The sequence below is a fragment of the Papio anubis genome, chromosome 3, assembly GCF_008728515.1.
Source record: "Papio anubis isolate 15944 chromosome 3, Panubis1.0, whole genome shotgun sequence".
NCBI lineage: Eukaryota > Metazoa > Chordata > Mammalia > Primates > Cercopithecidae > Papio > Papio anubis.
This window is the reverse complement of record NC_044978.1, coordinates 89,520,699-89,543,789: the sequence shown is the minus strand read 5'-3', so window position 1 is coordinate 89,543,789 and position 23,091 is coordinate 89,520,699. Positions and strand designations below refer to the sequence as shown.

The following is a 23,091-nucleotide window of genomic DNA, read 5'->3' as shown; positions in this document are numbered from 1 at the left end:
TGTTACAATGGCATTGCCAATTCTTTTTCCTTAAAAATTTGCTAACATTCATCTATCAGACCACATAGGTTTTGTGTTTTGGGGGGTCGTAGCTTTTTGACAATTTTATTTCTTCTGTGGTAAGTGGTCTATTTATATTTTCTGTATTTTTGGAGAGGAGGATCAATTTGGGAACTTCATGTTTTCCCAGAAAATTATCCATTTCATCCAGGTTTCCAAGTTTATTTTCATAGAATTGAGTTTTACCTCATAATTCATCTAAATTTGTTTATTCTACAATCTCATTTTTATGTATCTGTAATTTTTTTCTTGATCCAGTTAGCTAATTACTTTCACATTTTGCTAGTTTTCAAAACACAACGGATCTTGGATTTATTCATATGTCCAATAATTTTCCTATTTCTATTTTGTATCTCTTTTCAGTTTTTATTAAGTTCCATTTTTTCTTTTTATTTCTTTAGGTTCATTATTGTTCTAATGCCTTAAGTCAAATCTTCTTAATATGTTTATATTCAGTCATTCTCATTTATTAGCATAAAATTTTAAAGTGATGAATTTTCCTCTAATCACAACTTTAGCTAGATCTATAGATCTGATATGTAGTGTTTTTATTATCTCTATTTTCAAAATATTACATAATTTCAGATTTAGTTTCCTCTTTTATATAATAAGTTCTTGAGAAAAAAATTTTAAAAGTGAGGCTTTCATCCCATCTTACCAAGTTTATTTTCCAGTTTAATGTACTGTTATCAGAGAAGTTGTCTATATTGTTACTTTTGGAAAATTTTCCTTGTGGTCTAATATAGTTACTTTTATGAATATGAGTTGTATTATTGTTTTTTCAGCCTACAAAATTTGATATTACTATCTGTATTAATTATAGCATGTACATTTTCCACATATTGATCTTTTGTCTACTTACATTGTCATAGGTTGAGAAATATGAGTTAAAAACTCCTTATACTGATGTATTGTTTCATTTAATTCCCAAAGGCTCTCAATGACTTCAAATACTGTTACCTGATACACAGATATTCATAATGGTTAGATCTTTATTAAGGACTGCATTCTTGACAATTGTAACATGCCCTTCTCCTTTTCTTTATTTGTAATGTGTTGGACCTTATCCAATGTTAAGATTGTGACTTCTGACTTCATTTTATAGCCTGGTATGTCTTTTTCTATTTTTTATTTTCAATATTGCTGAGTAGCTTTAAATACAGCATGTATTTCTTTTTTAAATCCAATCTGGGAGATTTTTGGATCATTTAAATTTGCTGATAGGACATATAGATTTTGTCGTGTGATTGTGTTTTATGTTAGCATTGTTTTTGTTGCTTTTATAAATGTTTCACTAAATGATCTGTAATTTCCTTGTTTTGTTTAGTGAGTGTTCATTTGGTAACTTAGAAAGTTTACACTTTAAAAATCTTATCTAAGCCTGGGTTCCTCAGAAAGTGTAGCCTGAAACAAAAGCCTATATGTTATTACCATTTTAGGGCAGGCAATGTCAAAAAGACTGAGAAACAAGGGAAATGAGGCAAGAAATGAGAAAGCCAATAGAATTGTTAGCTACTGCTTGACAATTGTTTGCTCAAGCCCTAAGAGAGAGAGTAAATGGAGTAATATTTCCATTTTACATATAAAAACACTGAGACCTAGCAAAGGTTGAATAACTCATCCAAAGTCTCACAACAGTGGCAGTGGCAAGATTTATGCTTAGTCCAATTCCCTACTGTTTCCACTGATTCTGTCCATGTACCACCTTTTGATTCTGTCACTGCTTCTCTTCTTCACATTTATTAGATGACTACTGTATTTGTCTGGTAATGAGACAGGGAAACAGAGATAAATACCTGCATGCTAACTGAAATCAAAGTTTAATGACTACTATATGCCTTTACTGCCCTTAATTTGAATCCCTGCCATTCTCTTTTCTTTATCTCATTTTACACCTGTTGTCTGTATACTTTCTCAGGGCTCTATAGACAATTCTTGTCTTTTATCTACATCATTTCTGTGACCTTTTCTGTCTATAAAGTGAAATAGTATGTCCCTTTGCTTTATAATTGCCAGTCACTGGTGGATTTCATCATTGTTCATTCACCTCCCAAAAGATGTTTATTCAGTAGAATTACTTTCTTTTCTCGTTTTTGGTTTTTCCATTCTGAGCATTTTCAAATGCTATAATGTCAACAGCACCAATCTCTGGAGAATCAGAATGAAGCATGGTTCTTCTCTTAAGAATGAGCTTGCTTTATGATGACTGTAGGTCATTAAAGAAATTAAATGTGAGGAAATTCTATATTTCCACAGACATATTTTTTGATGCATTTATTTAGGTAGTTTAATTCTCTCCCTTTATTATGTTCTAACACAAGTAACTTTAATATTTACTTAAGTTTTAACAAATAACCTAAATAAACCAAAACAATGTTGAGAGAAAAGGAAACATTAAAATGAGCAAAAAGCTTAATATTTTTAAAACCAAAATTTTAAATACCTCAGAAACTAGTTATATCAAAAGAGGTAGTAATCTTTGCCTTCTTTTCGCCTTCTTGCCACCAACATCCTAGATAAGATATGGGCCTGTAGTGGGTAGAACTGTGTCCCCCAAAAGATATGTCAAATCCTAACACACGGCACCCTGTAAATGTGACCTTATTTGGAGACAGTATCTTTGCAGATGTAGTCAAGATGAGGTCATATTGGATCATGGTGAACTCTAATCCAATGCTGGTCTCCCTAGAAAAAGAGTTAGGACACGGATACAAACATAGAAGACAGGGTAGAAGACCACTTGACAACAAAAACTGAGATTGGAGTCAAGCCACTGTAGGCTAAGGAGCAGCAGGGGTTGCTGTGACAACCACCAAAAGCCAGGAAGAGGTTAGGAAGTATTCTTTCCTAGGGCCTACGGAGGAAGCATGGCACTGGGACATTGTGAGTCTAGACGTTTAGTTTCTGGAACTGTTAAGACAATAAATTTCTGTTGTTTAAAGCCACCCACTTTGTGGTAATTTGTTATAGCACATCTAGGAAACTAATACAGGGTTTTTTGTAATTAATAAAAATTAAACTTTTATTTGGAATGATTTTCCCCCACCTTTCATAATTAAACAGTGCCCTATTTTACATTACATAATTTAAGTAAAAGGCATAATATTTCATGCTAATAAACCACATTTTTTTACTCAGAAAAACATGAACCTTTGAAAAAATACAACTTAAGACATAAGCTTTGTTATTTTAAAATTGTAGGGCTTGTCTTCACTTACATATCTTGCCTATAGACCTCACCTTAGTAACTATAATAGATTACTAAGAACAAAGTAACAAAAATAGACAGTAAATATCAGTACTAAATCCAATAAACTTTCTGTGTATATATGTTAGTAACATATACAGTATATTACACATTTTTAAAATACAACTTTTATATATTAAAAAGAAGACAAAAGAAGAGCAACTCATTTTACCCAAACTCAATGAAGGCTACTGAAATCTTTTAGCTGTGACAGAGACCATTTTACCTTAAACATTTAAGTGCATACACAATTACTGATAGGAAACTAAAACAGCTCCCTTTTACACTATTATTTCTTGCCAACATTCCCATAAAAATGTTTAGTTAAGGATTTTTGTACTTAATAAAATTCAAATTGTTCTTAGGGTGTTCAACACAACCATTCAAGTAATAAAATAAGTATTCAGTATTACAGAATAATAAAGTATTTCAGTATTATTCAAGTAATACAGATATATGGCAAATCAATCATGTTATCAACAACTAATAACTGAGAACCATAGATGATGAGGACAGATGTAAATATATATTTACATGCATATTTTCACATGTGTCTTTGATTTATAGAAACATACATTAGTATGCATATTCTTATAGGAGAGGAGGCAGAAGCACATATAAACTTTATTCATTTTAAGAGCCAACAAATTAAAAAAAATGGGAAAAAAACCCACAGCTGCTAAAAACTGTTCCATTTTAAATGCAGGTAAAGACAAAATTGATCTTTCAACAGCAACAGCCTTACAAAATAATTTAGTCTGCAAAATTCAATTTTATAATTGAAGTAACTTATCACCATTGTAAGAATTAAGAAAATGCATTAAAGAGATTCTCAACTCTTCAGTAATTACTTCAGAACCATAAAAAGGCATCACAAAGAAGGAACAGATATGTGCTCCATAGTCCAAAAGAAATGAACTAAGTCTATCAAACTAATACTTCTTCCTAAAATTACTAAATTTCTTTCAAGTAACTAAGTTAAACATAAAAGCTACAAAGAGAGGGTAACCTACCATATACAACATTCTGACAGATTGACAGTATATTTATGAATATGTGCCCTCACAGATACATAGGCAATAGATCATAAAGATGTTGATGTGACTATAAAATTAAAAAACTGAAAGGTCAGAAGGCACATTCTAAAGAATATGAAAATATATTAATAAAGTAAAATTATCTAGAAACCACTATTTGAGGCTTTAAAAAGAAACAAAAAAAATACACATTTAAATCTTCTTATTCTAAATCAAAAATATTTTCTTACAAAGTTTAAAGGGCTTTTTAATTATTATTTAGGTCCAGAAAAAAGTTTTTAAAATTCACAACAGAAATAACAGAAAATAAAATGTTCTTCCAATTTCAATATTCTATACAGCACCTCGCTTTCTCCTAATTTTTCCTTAAACTAAAAGGAAACCAGGTAACATTAGTGTGGCAGAGAGTTCCCTGTAGATTCAGTGTGATTTTCCTTATCCTGCTTTTCTTCACGTGGTGAATCTAGTTCATTTCTGCTATCTTCCTCCTCACTGGAATCACTGTCCGATCCACACTTCTCCATCCTGACAGACTGACTGTCATGAGAAGCACTTTCACAGGTTTTGTCTGTGGGAACAGCTCCTTTCCGCTGGGGCAAGATAGTAAAAAATGCTTCTTGCCAGTCTCTTGTTTCCAGGTATTCCAGAATAATCTCAAACACTGCAATAAAGACAAACTCCATACATTTCTTAGCCAAGTTCATCACAATGCTGCACAATGTCTTTTAAAATACATTGTCTTTGTGTTAAGAGTGCTAGTTTTTCCTAATAACTACTTTGTTCTTATCTCTTCTTTCTATTGTCTGTCAAGCCCAATTTGCCCCAAGGTACTCAAGCCTGTTACCTCTTATCTAGCTTTTTCTCAGTTCAGTTCTTCAGCACTCAGAAATTTACCAGTATCCCATGTCAATTATAATCAATAAAGACCTTTTCAGTTTATCTCCTACTCTTTTTTAGCCCCTTCACGTCTTTATCCTTTACATGCTAACAACCTAGTTAGCATTCATTTAACTTTCTTCATGTTTCCTGTAAAGAGCCACTCATGCTAGGAGCTCCTTGCCTGCTTTTTTTATTTTGTTGTTCTTTTCCCATTGGTTGTAGTAAACAGTATCAATATTGTCTCCAGGCTACTCACATCAGCATACTGCTGAAGGGCAAACCTGAATTACTTTGTGGAAAAAGTAATTTCCACTATATATCAAAGGTTTTAGAGGCAATTCATTTGTTGAATCAATAATTTCATTTTTATAACTCCCTAGAACCTGCTACATAGAAAGTATTTAGTGTATAAGAAGTTTAATAAGTAGTTGTGTATTGACTAAAAACTCGGCTTAAAATTTTTTTTAAAGCAAAGTCAAGGCAAAGACAGGTACAAGAATGGACATGTTATTTGCAACAGCAAAAAGAAAAAAACACAATTCAACCATAGCAGAATGGTTAAATTATTGTATATTCAAATGATGGACTATTACATAGCTATTAACAACAAGTTTTTAAATTAATTAATTTATTTGAGACAAGGTCTCACTCTGTCACCCAAATTGGAGTGCAGTGGCACAACCATGGCTCACTGCAGCCTCCACCTCCTGAGCTCAGGTGATCCTCCCATGTTGTCCTCCTGAATAGCTAGGACTACAAGTACCCACCATCACGCCCAGCTAATTTTTGTATTTTTTGTAGAGATGAAGTTTCCTCACGTTGCCCAGGCTGTTTTCGAACTCCTGGGCTTAAGCGATCTGCCTGCCTCGGTCTCCCAAAGTGCTAGGATTAGGATTACAGGCGTGAGCCACTGTGCCTGGCTACCATTAACAATAATTCAATGACATGAAAAAATAAAGTCATAAAGGAGAGAAAATATCCCAGATTTATAACATTGTACATAATATACTAAAAATCCAATTATGTAATAAATAATAATATATATACATAGGAAAAGAACTAGAAGTCAACACCAAAAAGTTAATACCAAGTATTTCTGTGCAGTAAGACATAGCTAATTTTTTAACACTTTCGTACATTTTCAAAATTTTCTAATATGCATTCTGTTACTTAAACAAATTATAAATGATTATGTTTTACAATTTTGTCTCCAGGAAAGTGTAATACTTTCTACCTGTTCAAATACTAAATGCAATATTCTTTCTCACAATGTTCGCTCAGGTGTATTTTCAGTTTATCCCTTATAGCTTACCATGATTAACTGCCAAAACTTTTCGACTATTCATCTTCACAAAATTTCCAAGCGGGAGCTGTGCATGATTGATTCCATAATCTGATGCTTGTTTATATGTGAGTCCCTAAAACAAAGACACGATGACTTCGACAAGAACATTAAATTATTTAAAGTTTCTGTAATAGTATAAATAATTTTTAGGTAAGATTTATAGTTCAGAGACTACCTGAATGGGGGGTATGTGTGTGTTTTACTGCTCATTTGGAAACATTCTCTTGAAAATAAGTATAGTCAATGTGCAGAGCATTTGTTTTAAGCTCCTCAAGTTACAAATGAGGAAACCAAAGACATGCTTCCTGCCCAGTTAAAAAGCTCCTCAGCAGCAAAACCACAAGAAAAATCTGGCTCACATATCTCCTGACTCAAATAACTTTTCCCCATTCTACCCTGCCTTTATCTCAGTTTAAAATACAGTCCTGCACTGCATAACAAAGTCTCAGGCAACGACAGATTTCATTTACAGTGGTAGTGCCATGAGATTATAATGGAGCTAAAACATTCCTGTCACCTAGTGACTTTGGAGCTGTTGGAACATCACACTGTAACGCATGACTCAAGTGTTTGTGCTCATGCTGGCAGAAACAAACCTTCTGCTAGTCACATAAAAGTACAGCACATACAATTATGTACAGTACATAATACCTGACAATGATAATAAATAATTGTTACCTGTTACGTATTTACTATACTTTTTATCGTTAGAGTGTACTCCTCCTACTCCTAAAAAAAAAATAATTACATATAAAACAGCCTCAGGCAGGTCCTTCAGGAGGCATTCCAGAAGAAGGCACTGTTATCACAGCTCCATGCATGTCATTACCCCTAAAGACCTTCCAGTGGACCAAGATGTAGAAGTAGAAGACAGTGATTTTGATGATCCTGACTCTATGTAGGCCTAGGCTAATGTGTGTGTTTGTGTCTTAGTTTTTAACAAAAAAGTTTAGAAAGTTAAAAAATAAAGAGGATTTTTTTTTTAAATTTTAAAAAGTTAAAAAATTAAGAATAGAATAAGGCCTATGGAATACGGATATATGAAGAAAATATTTTTGTACAGCTGTATAATGTGTTTATGCTTTAAGCTAAATGTTATTACAAAAGAGTCCAAAAGTTTAAAAAATTAAGTTTATAAAGTAAAAATGTTACAGTAAGCTAAGGTTAATTCATTATTGAAGAAAAATTTTTAAATAAATTTAGTGTAGGGTAAGTGTACAGTATTTATAAAGTCTACAGTAGTGTACAGTAATATCCAGGTCTTCACATTTATTTGCCACTCACTGACTCACCTAGAGCAACGTGTAGTTGTGTAAGCAGCGCTCATGGTAAGTGCTCTACACATGTATACCACGTATAACCTGTATTTTTAAAATCTTTTATATCATCTATGTTTAAATATGTTTAGAAACACAAAGACCATTATGTTACAGTTGTCTACACTATTCAGTACAGTAACATTCTGTATAGATTTGTAGTCTAGGAGCAATAGGCTATGCCATACAGCCTATGTGTAGTAGGCTATACCGTCTAGTAAGTACCGTCTGTAAGTACACTCTATAATATTGATATCGCTTAATGATGTAATTCTCAGAACATATTCCCATTGTTAAGCAACATACGACTATACTTAAACTGAATTCCTATAGAATCACCATCATTATTCCCATAAATGTAAAAAAATAAAATAAAATTTCCAATAACACTACTTTGCACAAATGGCAAAGACAAGTTAAATGAAAACTTGAATTGAGAAATTTTAAATAACTGACTATAAGTTTTATTTTTCCCTGTCAATTAAAAAAATACAGAATATGAATTTCATCTCTTCTCAAAATTAAAATCTTTGAAGCTTATGTCTAACCAGAACTGAAATGGTCAAAAAACAGAGTACAGAAGAAAGAAAAGCTCAATTTCTCAACTGATGGTTTGTATACTTGGGGGGCGCAAATAATAATAGATTGAAGCAGGTGCTTTTGAAAACAAAATTGTTTTAGTTCAGAGAAACATAAACATGAGAAAGAATGTGGTTCTATATAAATAACAAAATAGAATTTTTCCACAAAGAAAAAAATAAAAAGGCTAAAGATCATTCTGATAAAATTCCCTATGATGCAATAGAGCTGCAACTGTCCAATTGGTAGCCATGTGTGACTACTTAAATTTAAATTAATTACAATTTTAAAAATTCAGTTCTTCAGTCATACTGCACACATTTCAAGTGCTCAACAGCCACAGAGCTAACATACTGGACAAGCAGATATGAAGAATTTTGCATGCTGCAATGTAACTGGCGAAGTACAAAATGACATTTTCTTTTAGAAAGTGCTTTTCTGTAATTTTTCATCCAAATAAAGGTATGGATGGGAAGAGAGAAAAGTACAAATGAAAGAGAATAGAAAAAACATCCCATGAAAATAACATATTTAAAAACTAGTTAAGTTCTAACGGCTTAGCAACTGATTAGCAGCAGATTCTTCTATCAATAAAGCACAGCATTTAAGCATGTGGATGGACTCCAGAGCAATCGGCCTGGTTTCAAATAGCTGCTCTGTCATCTACTACTGCTGATTTTAGACTTAATTTCTCTGTGCTGTGAATTCCTTACCTGTGGAATGGAGATAATAATAGCACTAATCTCACTGGGTTGTAGTGAAGATTAAGCAAGCTAATATATGTGAAATACTTTGTTTAGCTCAAAAAGTGACTGACGTATAGTAGGCACTCAATAAACATCAGCTATTGTTAGTATTATTGTTACTTTCAGGAAATGGTGATGTATCAATTTTAAGTACAAGCAAAAGCAAAAATAAAAATTTAATAGTACCTTGTGATGGTTGTGATCTACTAATCCTCCAATCACATAGGCCTTTGATTCATCTAATTCCTTCAGTATATTAGGTGAATCTGATGTAAGATAAATCAGGTCTTCTTTTTTTATGAGTTCACTATAGTGCTCTGGTTTGATATGGATATCCTTTAAGACAATGGGGAAAGAGATTACTAATTAATAGGACCTTATGAAAGTTGGCTAAAAATGATTATTCTATTTTCCCAAAACAAATCCAGTCAAAAACATATGAAACAAAGTTTGAAAGAATATAATTACAATGCATTATTTTGAATTTACTACATCAATTTCTTATAATCTCACATTTTGATCATTTAAATAGCCTCTTAATTTTGTTTCCTCGTTGTTGGCCTTAAACCCCTCCAACCTACTTCCACACACTGATAGCAGGCTCTAAAAACACTACTTTTAACGTTTTATCTTTTTCTGTGGGATAAAATCTAAACTCCTTAATTTAGAAACTCTTTCCTGAATATAGCACTAATCTACTTTGCCAGCTTTATTTCCGGTTCCAACAAAACAAATGCATTTTTACTGCCACATATTTGCTTACATTGTTCTACGACCAAAGAATGCCTTCTCCAATTACTTCCTCTCCATCTATATGAATCATGAAAGGGAAATAGCTGGCCAGGAGCGGTGGCTCATGCCTGTAATCCCAGCACTTTGGAAGGCAGAGGTAGGTGGATCACAAGGTCAGGAGTTCGAGACCAGCCTGGTCAACATGGTGAAACTCCGTCTCTACTAAAAATATAAAAATTAGCTGGGCATGGTGACAGGTGCCTGTAATCCCAGCTACTCAGGAGGCTGAGGATGGGGAATTGTTTGAATCCGGGAGGCAGAGGTTGCAGTGAGCCGAGATCGTGCCATTGCACTCCAGCCTGGGTGACAGTACAAGAGACTACGTCTCAAAATCCATGTATCTGTTTCTACAAAGAGACACACATTTGAAAACTTCTTCACCAAAATTGTCAGGTCACAGGTACAAAATTGTACAACAGCTGGCAGTCATAATTTTGTAAGCCACATTGATTGCATAAAAGATGTATTACCAGGCTCAGATGACATTTATCCATAATTTTTAATGAAACCAAGAATGAAGCAAAAGAACTCTCTCCTAAAATGTATAATTAATAAATAGCCACTTTTCTGGAAAATGTTATATTATAAATTTAATAAAGGCCCCAAGAAGAACCTGATTAATTACAGACCAATTAATCTCAAGTCTCTCTGGAAAGCTGATGGTATAAATGATAAATTTAATAAGTTGCAAAATAACTAAAAACATGCCTCTTTTAATTTATTACACTACTTCTTGGAAAACCAGGTACAAATGTAGGATTTGATAAATATATTGTACTTAAAAGCCTTTGAAAATGTTTCATATCATAGGCTATTAATAAAATAAATGCCTTCGTTATGGAATTAGTGAGTGTGAAAGGGAAAATGTGTCACTGAGAGAACTGACTCTGAGAAAGAAAAAAGGTATAGGGATAACCCAGTACTTCTCTAAATAGGATCAAGTTCCTCAGGGACTGGTACCAAAGCCAATCTATTTAGTCACCTTTACCAATGACTGAGAACAATTTGGTCCAATAGAAAAAATTGTGAGGCCACATACGCAATTTTAAATATTCTAGTATCCGCATTTTTAAAAATGAAAATAGGTGAAATTAATTTTAACAATTTATTTTATTAACACAGTATACCCAAAATTTTATCATTTGAACATATAATAAATATTTCAAAAATTATCTAGGAGATATTCACATTCTTCCTCTCTCTTCTGTGGTACTGAGTCTTTGAAATCCTGTATGTATTTCACATTCATAGCACATCTCAATTCACAATTCAGACTGTCATATTTCAAGTTCAATAGCCACATGCAGTTAGTGGCCAGCACAGGGTAAGAAGAAACAGAATGCAGGCACACTTCCAAAATTTAGAGAGACTTCATTTTTATAGGTAATATATAATGTATAGCTAGTATGCCAGGGAGAAATTATATAAAGGCCCTTAAAATTATTTCTTTTTAAAAATATGTTTTAAAAGTTGACCATAAAATAGGTAAGATTTAATGAGAACAAATACAAGCTACCAGATATCTCACTCCCTTCTTCAGCATCTCTGATTTGTAATCTTAGACTTAGGTTCAGAGATTGCATCTGGAGATTGTTGCATTAAGTAGCATTATATAGAGTTTAGGTACAAAATGTAGACCTTTAGAAACATAAAAATACTTGGAATTATGTGAGAGTTTATCTGTTTTAATTACCTTCCAGTTGACCCATCCTTTGTCATGTTCATCCATGTTCTTTTTCAGCTGGCCTCCATGGCTTGTCAAGTAAAACTGATAAGAGATTTGTAGGTATAGAGAGAACATATGACCATTTAAGTCTAATGTTTTATTTCTCTCATCTACTCATCTGATGATCAATGAAACACAAAATATATTTATTCTCATTTATCTAGAAAAAAAAATTTGTGACATGCTTTGAACATACAATAAACTGGGGCAGAAATAGTATGTTTCGTGTGCATGCTTCATAACCCAGTAGCTGCAGTATCCCATTTACATTTTCATTCCAAGTAGTTATAACATGGCTATACCTTAATCATCACTTGTCTGCAAATTCCCTGCTTCCATGTCAAGTTCCCAGTCCTCTTTTTTTTTTAAACAATACAAAGTCTTCATAATTTTTCTTTGATTCTAAACCCCGATACCTATTTAAGTTTGAATCATAGGTGAGAAGGGGTCTACTACAGATAAAAATGGGGATAAAAGGACTATCACAGAAGTGTGATATGAAACTATAAAACAAAAAGTACAAAATACAAAAATTTAAAATTACTATTACTTGGTAAAAACAAAATATCTAACCAAAATATATTAACAGTTCCTGGTTCTTAACATCAGTGAGCCAGTATTAATTTTTAGGTCACCTAGAATTCCAACAGAAAGATGTTATTCTTAACAGTAGCCAAATAGTCTCCCAAATCACTCCCTCATCTCAGCTTAAAAAAGACTTGACAAAACTCTCAGTGACTCAAAAGAAAACTAAAAACCTTTAAGTAGACAAAACCTATACAACAGATACCACAGCATGTATCAAGCGGTGGCAGCCACAGCTTCTGCCTCTCCATCCAATCTCTCTCCCACACTGGAAGTAATTGTAAACTGAGAAACTGGTATAAAAATATATGTACGTCCCATAAAGAAGATATTCAACTACAGGCAATGAAAAGGCCAATTTGTGTAAGACTGATGATTACTGGAAACAGTGTGTCTAAGATAACATATTAAAAGATGTTTAAAATATTTTGCTTTATTTTTGTCAAAAAAGAAAACATTTTTCAAATAGGCATTAAAAAAGATTATCTGTAAGACTCCTGCAAAGACTATAGGAATTATCTATGTCTTTTGCCACAAAAGATATAAAAGAAAACTAGAGTCTGCTTTAAAATCTTCACACATACCTGCACAGGATGCAGTGCCCGTCGGTTTTCTGCGTAACATCGTTGAATCTGCTTATGAAGTTTCTTAATGTCCTATTACAGAGTCAATTTTTAAAGCAAAGTTATTAAAATTGTCTATGGCCATTCCACAATCTTAAAGGAATGGAATAGGCAGAAGGGATGACTATATACATACAATTTTTCTTCTTAAATACAAATGCATTCTGATAAATGTTATTTGATTTCCTTACATTAACAAAATTACTGTAAGTTAATGCTCTGTAAGTGACCCATTATTACATATTTTGTATTTATTTAAAATGCTAGTTCATGAAAACAGTTACTCTCTTAAGAGACAACAACAATAAAAGACTTTCAGAGTCATATTACTATTTTCATGTTTTACCAACAACACTGGTAAAACCCCGCAGATCTTTATGATTAATAAGTGGTTAATTTAGTTCTGTCATCTAGATTGTTAAGTGTGTGTGTTTGTCTCTCTTTCCTGTCTGCACACATACTGACACACACACATATAAATATACATATTTATTATATCAATGCAATTTGCTAGCTAATTTAACTTAGGGGAAATAAATTTTGAAAAACTTAAGATTCATTTCAATACACAAATTTATATAAAAGGGATATTACATATTAAAACAAAAATGATTTGATCTAATTCATATACAAGATTTTTCTGACAATGATTCATGATACCTTTAATACCATCAAGTCATCAAAACTACAGTCAATAATAAGGCGAAGGGTGCTATGAACAACATCTCTTCGAACACGTTTTCTGTCATTTCCATCTGAGTTTGATTCCATTTGACATTGTCGCTCCAATTTTTTCCTCTTGCGTTTTTCTTTCCGCTTTTGTCTAAAATTAGTAATTGAAATAACATTCTGTTATTGTGTATTCAGTTATTCACAACTCTTCTATATAAACAATTACTTCTAAAAACCATCAAGTTAAGCCATATGAAATTGTCACTTCTGTGACCATTCAAAAATGGTCAAGTATTAGCAGTTTTATACAGTACATCTAAAAGCTTCAGATAGGAAGGAAATAAGCTTCCAAAAATGATCTAAAGCTTTCTGTCTAAATCCTAACTATACTGCCTGAAGAGCTTCATTTGTTATTGGTATCATATTATCCCTAAGAAAACCCTCTAAATACTGAGTTGGAGTTGTATTGAATTTTACTTTCATAATTCACCTAGATGATTTTTAAGCCACATTTATAAGGTATAGAAAAAAGCAAAATAAAATTGTTCATTAAAAAAATTACATACTTTTGCTCTAATTTATACCAACTATAGTTTATTTTCTCTCCACAAACTTTGGCATTTATCATAGTAACAAATTTAGACTAATTGCTTTCACCAAAACCTGCAATGGTTCTTGTGGCAAAATCAATGTTAGGCCAAAACTTGATCTTTCTGAGTTGGCTGTTTTTATTCCATAACTAGCACATGGACACTAATTATATCCCTTATCTAAGTCAGTTGTTTCAAAAATTGTGCTGCTACTCATAATAAGGTTCTGCATGAGAAAAAGTGTTGAGTGCAAGATCATCAACAGTGCTAAAAGATACCCCAATAATAATGTTAAAAAATAGTCTTAACAGCCAGTTGACAGTGTTAGCTAACAATATACATTTTTAGCTTCAATTTTTTTCTCTTGCGTTTTTCTTTCTGCTTTTGTCTAAAACTAGTAAATGAATCTTAAGTAACAAAAATATGCCAAAGGGCTATGCAAGGTCTAACATTCCATATTTCTAAATAGGAAGAGAGCATATACATTTGAAACACATACTTGCGGAGTTCCCGTTGCTCTTCCCATTGTTTCTGTTTTATTAGTTTTTTCATTTGTCGTTTAGATATTGGTTCACACCCTTCACCTAATCTTGGCTTCTGGCTTTCCTCTTGATGTTCATTTATGCCTTGCTTTTTGTCAACATTAGACGTTTCAATAAATGCTGGCAACATTTCAGATGACATTATTTGGTGCCTCTGAAAAACAACTTTTGACATGAACAGATAATTTACAAGCACAAAAAAGTTAAAAAACTCAATCATTATGATTAAAGTTAAACCATACAATAAATAGAAATAAAACTTTAGACAAATAAATGTCATTTATTGGTAACTATCATTTAAATACCATTTAATATAAATTAAATATCATTCATCAGCAATGCTAGCAAAGGTCTAAAGAAATGGGGTGTTTCATATACTATTAGTGGTCATGGTACAATTTTTCCAGAAGGCAAGACATACATGTTTTAAGAGCTTTAAAATCTCTATTTAGACACCCTTTGACCCAGTAATTTATTTCCTTAAATTTCTGTAAATAAATCAGACATGCACACAAAAATGTGCACAAGAGTACATGCAATGAATGCAGTGTTAAAAAACAGTGAAAAGTTAGAAACTTCCTGAATGTCAGTGAAAAGAAACTAAACAATTATGGTTAATCTATAACATGGGCAAGGAATACTAAGCAGCCAGTAAAACGTATATATCCAAAATTACTTAGGGGAAACGGTTATACGTTAAATAAAACCAAATAAAACAATATATACGTTACGACCAACTTTTTAAAAAAGGTATACACACACACAAGTTTAATTCTTACCCATGGTTTTCTACATTTTCTAAAGTTATGTAATGAAAATGTTTTTAATAAAACAAAAAATTTTAAAAAGAGATGAAAAGCATTTTTTCTATAGTCTTCTTTAATGCTGTAGAATGAGGGAGACTATGAAAAGACAGAACTGATTTTTAAAACTGAAATCAATAACCAGGAAATAAATTCACTTGATACAAATTGAAAATAGGGCAATCTGAAAATGACTTTAAAATAAATTTGGCTGAAACATTTCAGAGAGGTCATAAGGGAATAATAACTATAAGAACAAAACAGAAAATTGTAATATAAAAGCAGGCTTTACTAAAAAGTAAAACAAGAATCTGAGAAAAAGAACAATTTGAAAACTAGGAAATGAAGACATAAAAACTTCAATAGAAGAGACAAACTCCAGATTACCTGGAGTCCCAAGAAGTAACTGATGACTTAGAAGACATCCTGACAATCTGACTCAGGATGCAGACAAAAATCGAACAGAAAAACAATATGGAGGAGCAGTAAAGACTTGGATAACAGAATGAGAGAGATAAAGGAAAACAAGGTAATTAGAGATAAACATATAGCCTTGAAAGCACTCTTTTTTTTTTTTTTTTTTTTTTTTTTTTTTTTTTTTTTTAAGCTAGAAAGTAAGGTAAGCACTCAATTTAAGAAACTGGAGGTAGGGAAACTGAATAAGCCTAAAAAGACTACATGGAAAAAAATTTTTTAAATATATATTTTGATTCCCTGGATCACTTTTATTTTCCTTTCTTTCAATACACAATACATTAAATAAAATTCAGCAATGCAGGTATCCAAAACAATACCGGGTGGAGGAAACTTAAAAGCACAATTAAAATTCACAGAAAACAAACTGCTCTCTTCACGAAATAATAATATTCCAAGAGAGCACATTTCTGTTTATCAGTGGCATTATTTTCAGTTAATTCTCTATTTGATTCAAAAACTGCACATGTTGATTACTTCTATGTGAAGATTTTTTTTTTTTTTTTTTTTTTTTTTTTTTTTTTTTTTTTTTTTTTGAGACAGAGTCTCGCTCTGTGGCCCAGGCTGGAGTGCAGTGGCCCTATCTCGGCTCACTGCAACTTCCGCCTCCCGGGTTCAGGTGATTCCACCGCCTCAGCCTTCTGACTAGCTGGGATTCCAAGGGCGCGCCACCATGCGTGACTAATTTTTGTATTTCTAGTACAGAAGGGGTTTCACCACGTTGGTCAGGCTGGTCTCGAACTCCTGACCCTGGAGTGCAGTGGCCTGATCTCGGCTCACTGCAACTTCCGCCTCCCGGGTTCAGGCGATTCCACTGCCTCAGCCTTCTGAGTAGCTGGGATTCCAGGCGCGCGACAACATGCCTGGCTAATTTTTGTATTTTTAGTAGAGAAGGGGGTTTAACCACGTTGGTCAGGCTGGTCTCGAACTCCTGACCTCGTGATCCGCCCGCCTCGGCCTCCTGAAGTGCTGGGATTACAGACAAAAACCACCAGGCCCGGCCTACGTGAAGACTTTTTAAAAAGCAATTAATGTTTTACAGTTTATGTACACCAGGGGGAGCATTTGCTTTTCCTATCCAAGAAGTCTGCAGTTAAATTTAATTTGACCTGTCATAGTATAGCAATGTTTCAGTCTCCCAAATACAAGGAAAGGTGATGAGCTGGTCAACATCTTCATCTTCATCATCACCATCATCATCACCATCATCTTTTTAAAAACTATTCCTAATTAAGAAAACACACTGTACTAAGAAGTTTTTAGGCTTTAAACAAGCCAGGTGCACTGAGACAAATGGAATGCAACAAAAATGATGCCAGCTTGATATCTTATAAATTATTCCTTATAGTATACTTTACAAAGATATCTACCAACTCGCACTGTCTACACTATACAATAAGTATAATGTATATCTACACTGCACTATGTACCAGCGTGTTCAGATTGAATGTTAAGCAAAACATAGCATTTTATTAGGTATACTTGCTTTCTAATCGTTTTAGTTTGGGCAATAATTTATAAAATTCTGTGGCAGTTGTTCATTCCTTCCTCACATGCAGTGATGCTCACCGTACATTTTCATTCATTCAACCAAGTTCAACAAATGTTCAAGAATGTATTTTACAGTAACTATAAAAATATTTGTGTGAGGTCGGGCGCAGTGGCTCATGCGTGTAATCCCAACACTTTGGGAGGTCGAGGTGGGCGGATCACCTGAGGTCAGGAGTTCGAAACCAACATGGCGAAATCTCGTCTCTACTAAAAATACAAAAATTAGCCAAGCGTGGTGGTGGACGCCTGTAATCCCAGCTACTCGGGAGGCTGAGGCAGAAGAATCCCTTGAACCTGGGAGGCAGAGGTTTCAGTGAGCCAAGATCGCATCACTGCACTCCAGCTACGGCAACAGAGCAAGACTTCGCCTCCTATATGTGTGTGTGTGTGAGAAATTTTACTTTTGCATAAAATTTTAAAAATCTGTAGGGTTCATTTGCAGATATAGGTTATCAGGTGGGCTTACAAACTATCTTACATTGTATTTACATATCTTAGCACAGCTTAAGGTAAGGAGGATACATCCTAAATCAATGAGCACCAAAAGAAATAAAAAAGTTTTTTAAAACGGCATTAATTTATGGATTGGGATAAAATAAATATTCGTCGTAATTTATGACGGTCTCCCTTTCAGAAAAATCTCAACGAATGTGGGAATAATGCAGATTAGAATTAATGACTTGACAGCAATAGCAAAAGAATGTCTTTTTTTTTTTTTCTTTTTTTTTTTTTGAGACCCAGTCTCGCTAGGTCGCCCAGGCTGGAGTGCAGTGGCAAAATCTCGGCTCATTGCAACCTCTGCCTTCCGGGTTCAAACAGTTTTCCTGCCTCAGATTCCTTAGCTAGGATTACTGGCATGCGCCACCACGCCCGGCTAATTTTGTATTTTTAGTAGAGACGGGGTTTCACCATGTTGGTCAGGCTGGTCCCGAACTCCTGACCTCAGGTGATCTACAACACGCCTTACCCTCCCAAAGTGCGGGGATTACAGGCGTGAGTCACCGCGCCTGGTCAGGAATGCCCTTTTTAAAGACATGCTGGCTAAACGTGGAGCAGCGAAAAGCCCTTTGTTCACTTCAGTTGTCAAGCCTTTTGAGCAGAGGATTGGGAATGCAAGGGGCAGAGGAGATTCAGAAAGTGACAAGTAATGTGTCGCCATCCTCTTTATATCGCTAGAAAAATTCCCAAAATTTAAAGTAGTTCAGTGAAATCAAGTAACATTTCGATCTTTTTAAAACTGTCCTCAGCTCACAGCACCTGCAGCAATTTCCCCTCGGGCTTTCTACATTTCAGAGGGTTCAGTCACGTCAGCCCTTCGCAGGAAAAATGAGGTAAGGCACCTTTAAAGAGGTAACGCCCACGGTCTCTGGCCACGAAGTGGCAGGGTCATAACACGCTTTCCGGCCCTTTAGAGTACAGATTTCCCTCTCATTCTTTGCAAACTCACTTTTAACATACTACGGGCCGATGGCAACCCCAAAACACACGCCGACGAAGAGCTCACAACCACAGGGGCGGAGCCTCGCCCACTCTCCCTTCTACGCTCCCAGCCAGCGAACGCATTTCAGAGGCGGGATTAAGCTGCTGCTGGCGAACCAGGAAGCAGCTGGGTAGGCCGCGGGAGGCGCCTATCAACGACGTCATTTCCTTCGGCAACAGCGCCGCAGGCAACCACTTCCAGACCACTGATCCCCTCTACCCCGGAAGCCCTTGTTGGTAGTCGGGGGCTGCATGGCACGCACTCCTTTGCGCCCAAATAATATCATAGTGCGGCGGAGCGCCAGCCAGTGCAGGACACTTACCGAGATGAGGAGTTGATAGGGAAGTGAAATCTCAGAAAGAAAGCCTTTCTAGGTTGGCCTGGTTACCGCTCACGCTTCCTTCCACAGAAACTTCAATTCCCAGAGGCAGGGGCGGTAGTTACACAGTGGAGGCTACGGCGGTTGCGTCTTACGTCATCGAACTGCGCCAATTTAGAACCCGCAATGGGAGAAAGGGGAGGGGTTTATGCGGGGCGGGGTGTGGAGTTAGGGTTTTGGGAGTGGGAGGTAGTTACAGTGATGTCTGTTTTTTCACGTTCAAGAAGTAAGTGTGTACCTGCAGACGTGTGTTTATTCATTCATATATTCTTGTGAGTATTGGGTGGAGGAATTAAGATAGTCCCACCATTAAAAATGCAAAATAACGAAGAAAGGCTTGTAATTTGTCTGTGTTCAAAATGAAACGCATCTCTTGCCTATATTATTTTTAATTTATACAGCAAATTACCATATCACATGATTTTACATAGCTCAAGTAGAAAATTAAATTCGAAAAGTGAGTCAGATTCACAATAAAATGCATTTAAATTTAGAATCTGTAAGGCTTTTTTATGGCTGAAGTAAAACAGCCATAACTTTACTCTTTATTCATTCCTTGAGCTATTTTTCCTATGCTGTTTTGCAGAACATCAGATGACATTTCATTGTTTATAATACTTGACCTTATATAATCTTTTTGCTATATATAGACCATGTCAACTGAGAGAGAAATGAAACACAATCCCATAGATTGTCGTTTTCTATTTAGTTTTTTTCCCTCTACTTCTAATAGGTGATTATTGCAGAATTTGAAGATAAGAATGAGGTTTGCATCTTTGAATAGAAGACTGGCTTCTCATATAGAAATAATTTTGAAGTAAATTATCCTTGATGCTTGAAGGTATTTGAACATGTTTAAAGGCTTCAATGAATAGAAAATTAAATCCAGAATTTGAGGTTCTCTAAAAGAGCCAAAATTTCTTTGACTTTAGTTACAAAACTACAGTCTTGCCATAAGCCCTTAAATTTTACTTGAAACACTATGTCAGCTATAACACTGTTGTGAGTCCCTCTTCTGTTTCTTCCTCATCTCAAACCTAAAAGATCTTTGTTAACTAAGCACTAGCAAAAAAGTCTGGATCCACTTCGGATCTGTTAGTAGGGCATCTTTTTTCAGCTGCCTCCATATCAGGGCAAAGAGTAGCTGAGGGAGGATTAGTAATTGGATATGTAGCCCTTCACATGTAGGTCATTAAATTCAGGCTGGCAAAGTAATGTGCCAAATCTTTCCACAGCTGTTCAGTTGCTTCTATGGGATCTGTTTTATAAATAATTATACATTTTTTTCAGAGTTAATACCTGGCATCCTTAGATATTTTAAGCAAAGTTTTAAAGCAAAAAAACACACAAAAAAACAAAAACAAAAACACTTCATATTCTAATAATGAAGTCAATAAATTTTCTTTTGACATGGACATTTAACTTTGTAGTCACTTGGTGCAAAATTTAAAATGATTCAAGTATTAATCCAAAGTAAGCACCAAAAAAGCACCAGCAAAAAAGTCAATTTAACAAAAAATTGAAACATGGAAAGTTTAAGAAGGTGAAATCATATGAAACAATATTTTCATTGATTTGTAAAATTTATGTGTTTATTTATTTGACACATGTATCGAGTTCTATACTTTTTGTGTTAGTACTGGTGATACAGAAATGACTGTCATCCTTAAGGATGTCCTTAAGGAATCCTTAATCTAATAGGGGAGCCAGCAGTAAATAAATACAACATGTACTTGAGATGCTTGTACTTTGAAAGAAGCAACTAAATGCTCCTTGAGGCAAAACATAGTTTTGGAGATTAAATAATTTTGTTTCATCTTGGAAAGTAAGTAGGAGTTGTACAGGTGTCAGAACAGTAAAGAAGTTTAAGATTTGGGAACAGTGAAAGCAAAGAAGCGTGTCATAGTTTTGCACATGACTGAAAAGCTGTGGATAGAATGAGGAAGAAGGAGGAGATAAAAACCCTAAGGGCTTCTCTGACTTGGACAACTGTAGCAATGCAGTAACATTACCGAGGTCATTTAGGGAATACTGGAAGAAAAACAGGTTTTGAAAAAATAGTTTTGTTTTAAAATATGTAGATTCTGGGGAGTCTGCAGGACATCTGAGTAGAAACAGATTTTAAAAAGAATGAGCACATACTTGTAGTTTAAGCCAATATAAGAGGTTGAACTCAAAGAGATACTACTCCGTGGGTTACAAATGCATACTATCTACGGGGACTGGAAGGTAGCAAATGAGAGAAGCGTCTGGAAGCAAAGTATTACAAAACTGAGAGTGCATTTCCTCTTTAATCAGGGTGCAAGTTCCAAGAGAGAATATAAGCCTAATGATACCAGAATATGAGCCTAATGGCATCAGTTTTTTAAGAACAGCCATAAATATGAAATCTGGTTTTAAAGTGTTGGCAGCTATTTAGTTTGTTTTAAAATACTGAGCAGACTAAATAAAATATGTCTGTGGGCCATATTCAGACAATTGATAACCAGTTTGTTAAATTGGACCCTAGTTGGTAGAATAAGAAGGAGCCACAGATAGAACTGGAACTTTAGAATATAAAAATACAGTAATAACTATGATTATGAACCCCTCCATAACTTTGATTTCAAAATATTGGGCAATCATTACAAATTTCATTATTTTAAGCTTAATTCTGATTTTAAGTCTTAGGATACTCTTCAGCAAGTTGTGAGTGAGGAGATGTGGAAGTAGAATAACACTTGAGAGTACTTTAATTTCAGTCTAGGAAAGCCAAAAAGAAACCCATTTTTAAACATGACTTGAAAGGTAGCTAAAAGGAAGAATCGACCACTCATCTATAATCATTTCAACCTGCATTTCGACCGACTCCAAAAATACAGAAAAAAAGTTTAAAATGTATTTGTACATTTACATATACATACATATTACTCATATCCTCCCAAGTAGTACATGAATATTGAAGACTCTGGGAAGATGATTAGAGAGGCAGTGTAGTCTGTGAACCTCCTGAATCTCCTCATAAAAACAGGTGAAGCATCTAGGGTAGAAAATAACAATCCCAGAAGATTGCTATAACATAACTAGGTGAAAAGGAATCCCTACAAACCTCACAATGTGAACAGGAAGGAGCAAACCCAACTTAATATCGGCAACTGTGTAGGAGAGAGTGGTGGGAAAACAACAGATCATCTGAAGACCCTCAGAATGGGAAGGCCCCAAAACTGCCAAACAAATAATCACTAAAAAACAGAGGAAACCAATGTGAGGTTGGCGGCAAAACTGGCAGGTTGTTCATCTGACTCTAAGCTCAGCTAAGTGTGAAGGAATGAGCAGGAGGGTCTGAAGCTGCTGGAGGGACGTGAGGCCTGTGAAGTCTCAAAACCAACAAACTGGATCTCCATTCTTGAACGTAGCCCAACACTAAGGAGAAACTGCTGAAAGTTGAATCCAAATTGAACAAAACAGCGACAATGCGGCCAAGAAAAAAGCAGATGCAGATAAAAGTGGAGAATAGAGAGGAGACAGATCTCAGAAAATATAAAGACACATGTGTATCATTTTATGAAATGCTAGAAAAGGAACCTCTAGAGCCATGAAACTGGAAAAGCTATTCTACCCAATCCTCCCTCTTAAAAATACAGCATAACTTAATTAGCCTAAAAATGCACCACAGAAAAGGATCG

At 34.5% G+C, this 23,091-nt stretch overlaps 1 protein-coding gene across 2 annotated transcripts; it reads right to left on the bottom strand.

Moving 5' to 3' along the window:
• Positions 1–1,200: 1,200 nt before the first annotated feature.
• TRMT10A (tRNA methyltransferase 10A) lies at positions 1,201–19,528 on the bottom strand. 2 transcript variants are annotated; one of them, XM_009207242.4, is made up of 8 exons: positions 19,370–19,528; positions 14,697–14,904; positions 13,596–13,758; positions 12,897–12,968; positions 11,695–11,769; positions 9,396–9,545; positions 6,536–6,641; positions 1,201–5,005 (listed from the first exon to the last, which is right to left on the bottom strand). In XM_009207242.4, the coding sequence occupies exons 2-8, from the start codon at positions 14,879–14,881 to the stop codon at positions 4,737–4,739; spliced, it is 1,020 nt and encodes a 339-aa protein (XP_009205506.1). In that variant the 5' UTR covers positions 14,882–14,904; positions 19,370–19,528; the 3' UTR covers positions 1,201–4,736. The 2 variants fall into 2 exon arrangements, with proteins under 2 accessions (XP_009205506.1, XP_009205507.1); XM_009207243.4 differs by lacking the exon at positions 19,370–19,528 and adding an exon at positions 19,015–19,363.
• Positions 19,529–23,091: the final 3,563 nt, after the last annotated feature.

Bases quoted from the DNA above. Each gene is read 5' to 3' on its own strand.
- TRMT10A (XM_009207242.4), bottom strand. From the start codon at position 14,881: ATGTCATCTGAAATGTTGCCAGCATTTATTGAAACGTCTAATGTTGAC. The intron at 12,969-13,595 runs GTATCATGAATC...ACTCTGTAATAG, and splicing joins ATGACTTGATGGTATTAAAG to GACATTAAGAAACTTCATAA. The intron at 11,770-12,896 runs GTATGTGTGAAG...ATCTCTTATCAG, and splicing joins GGGCACTGCATCCTGTGCAG to TTTTACTTGACAAGCCATGG.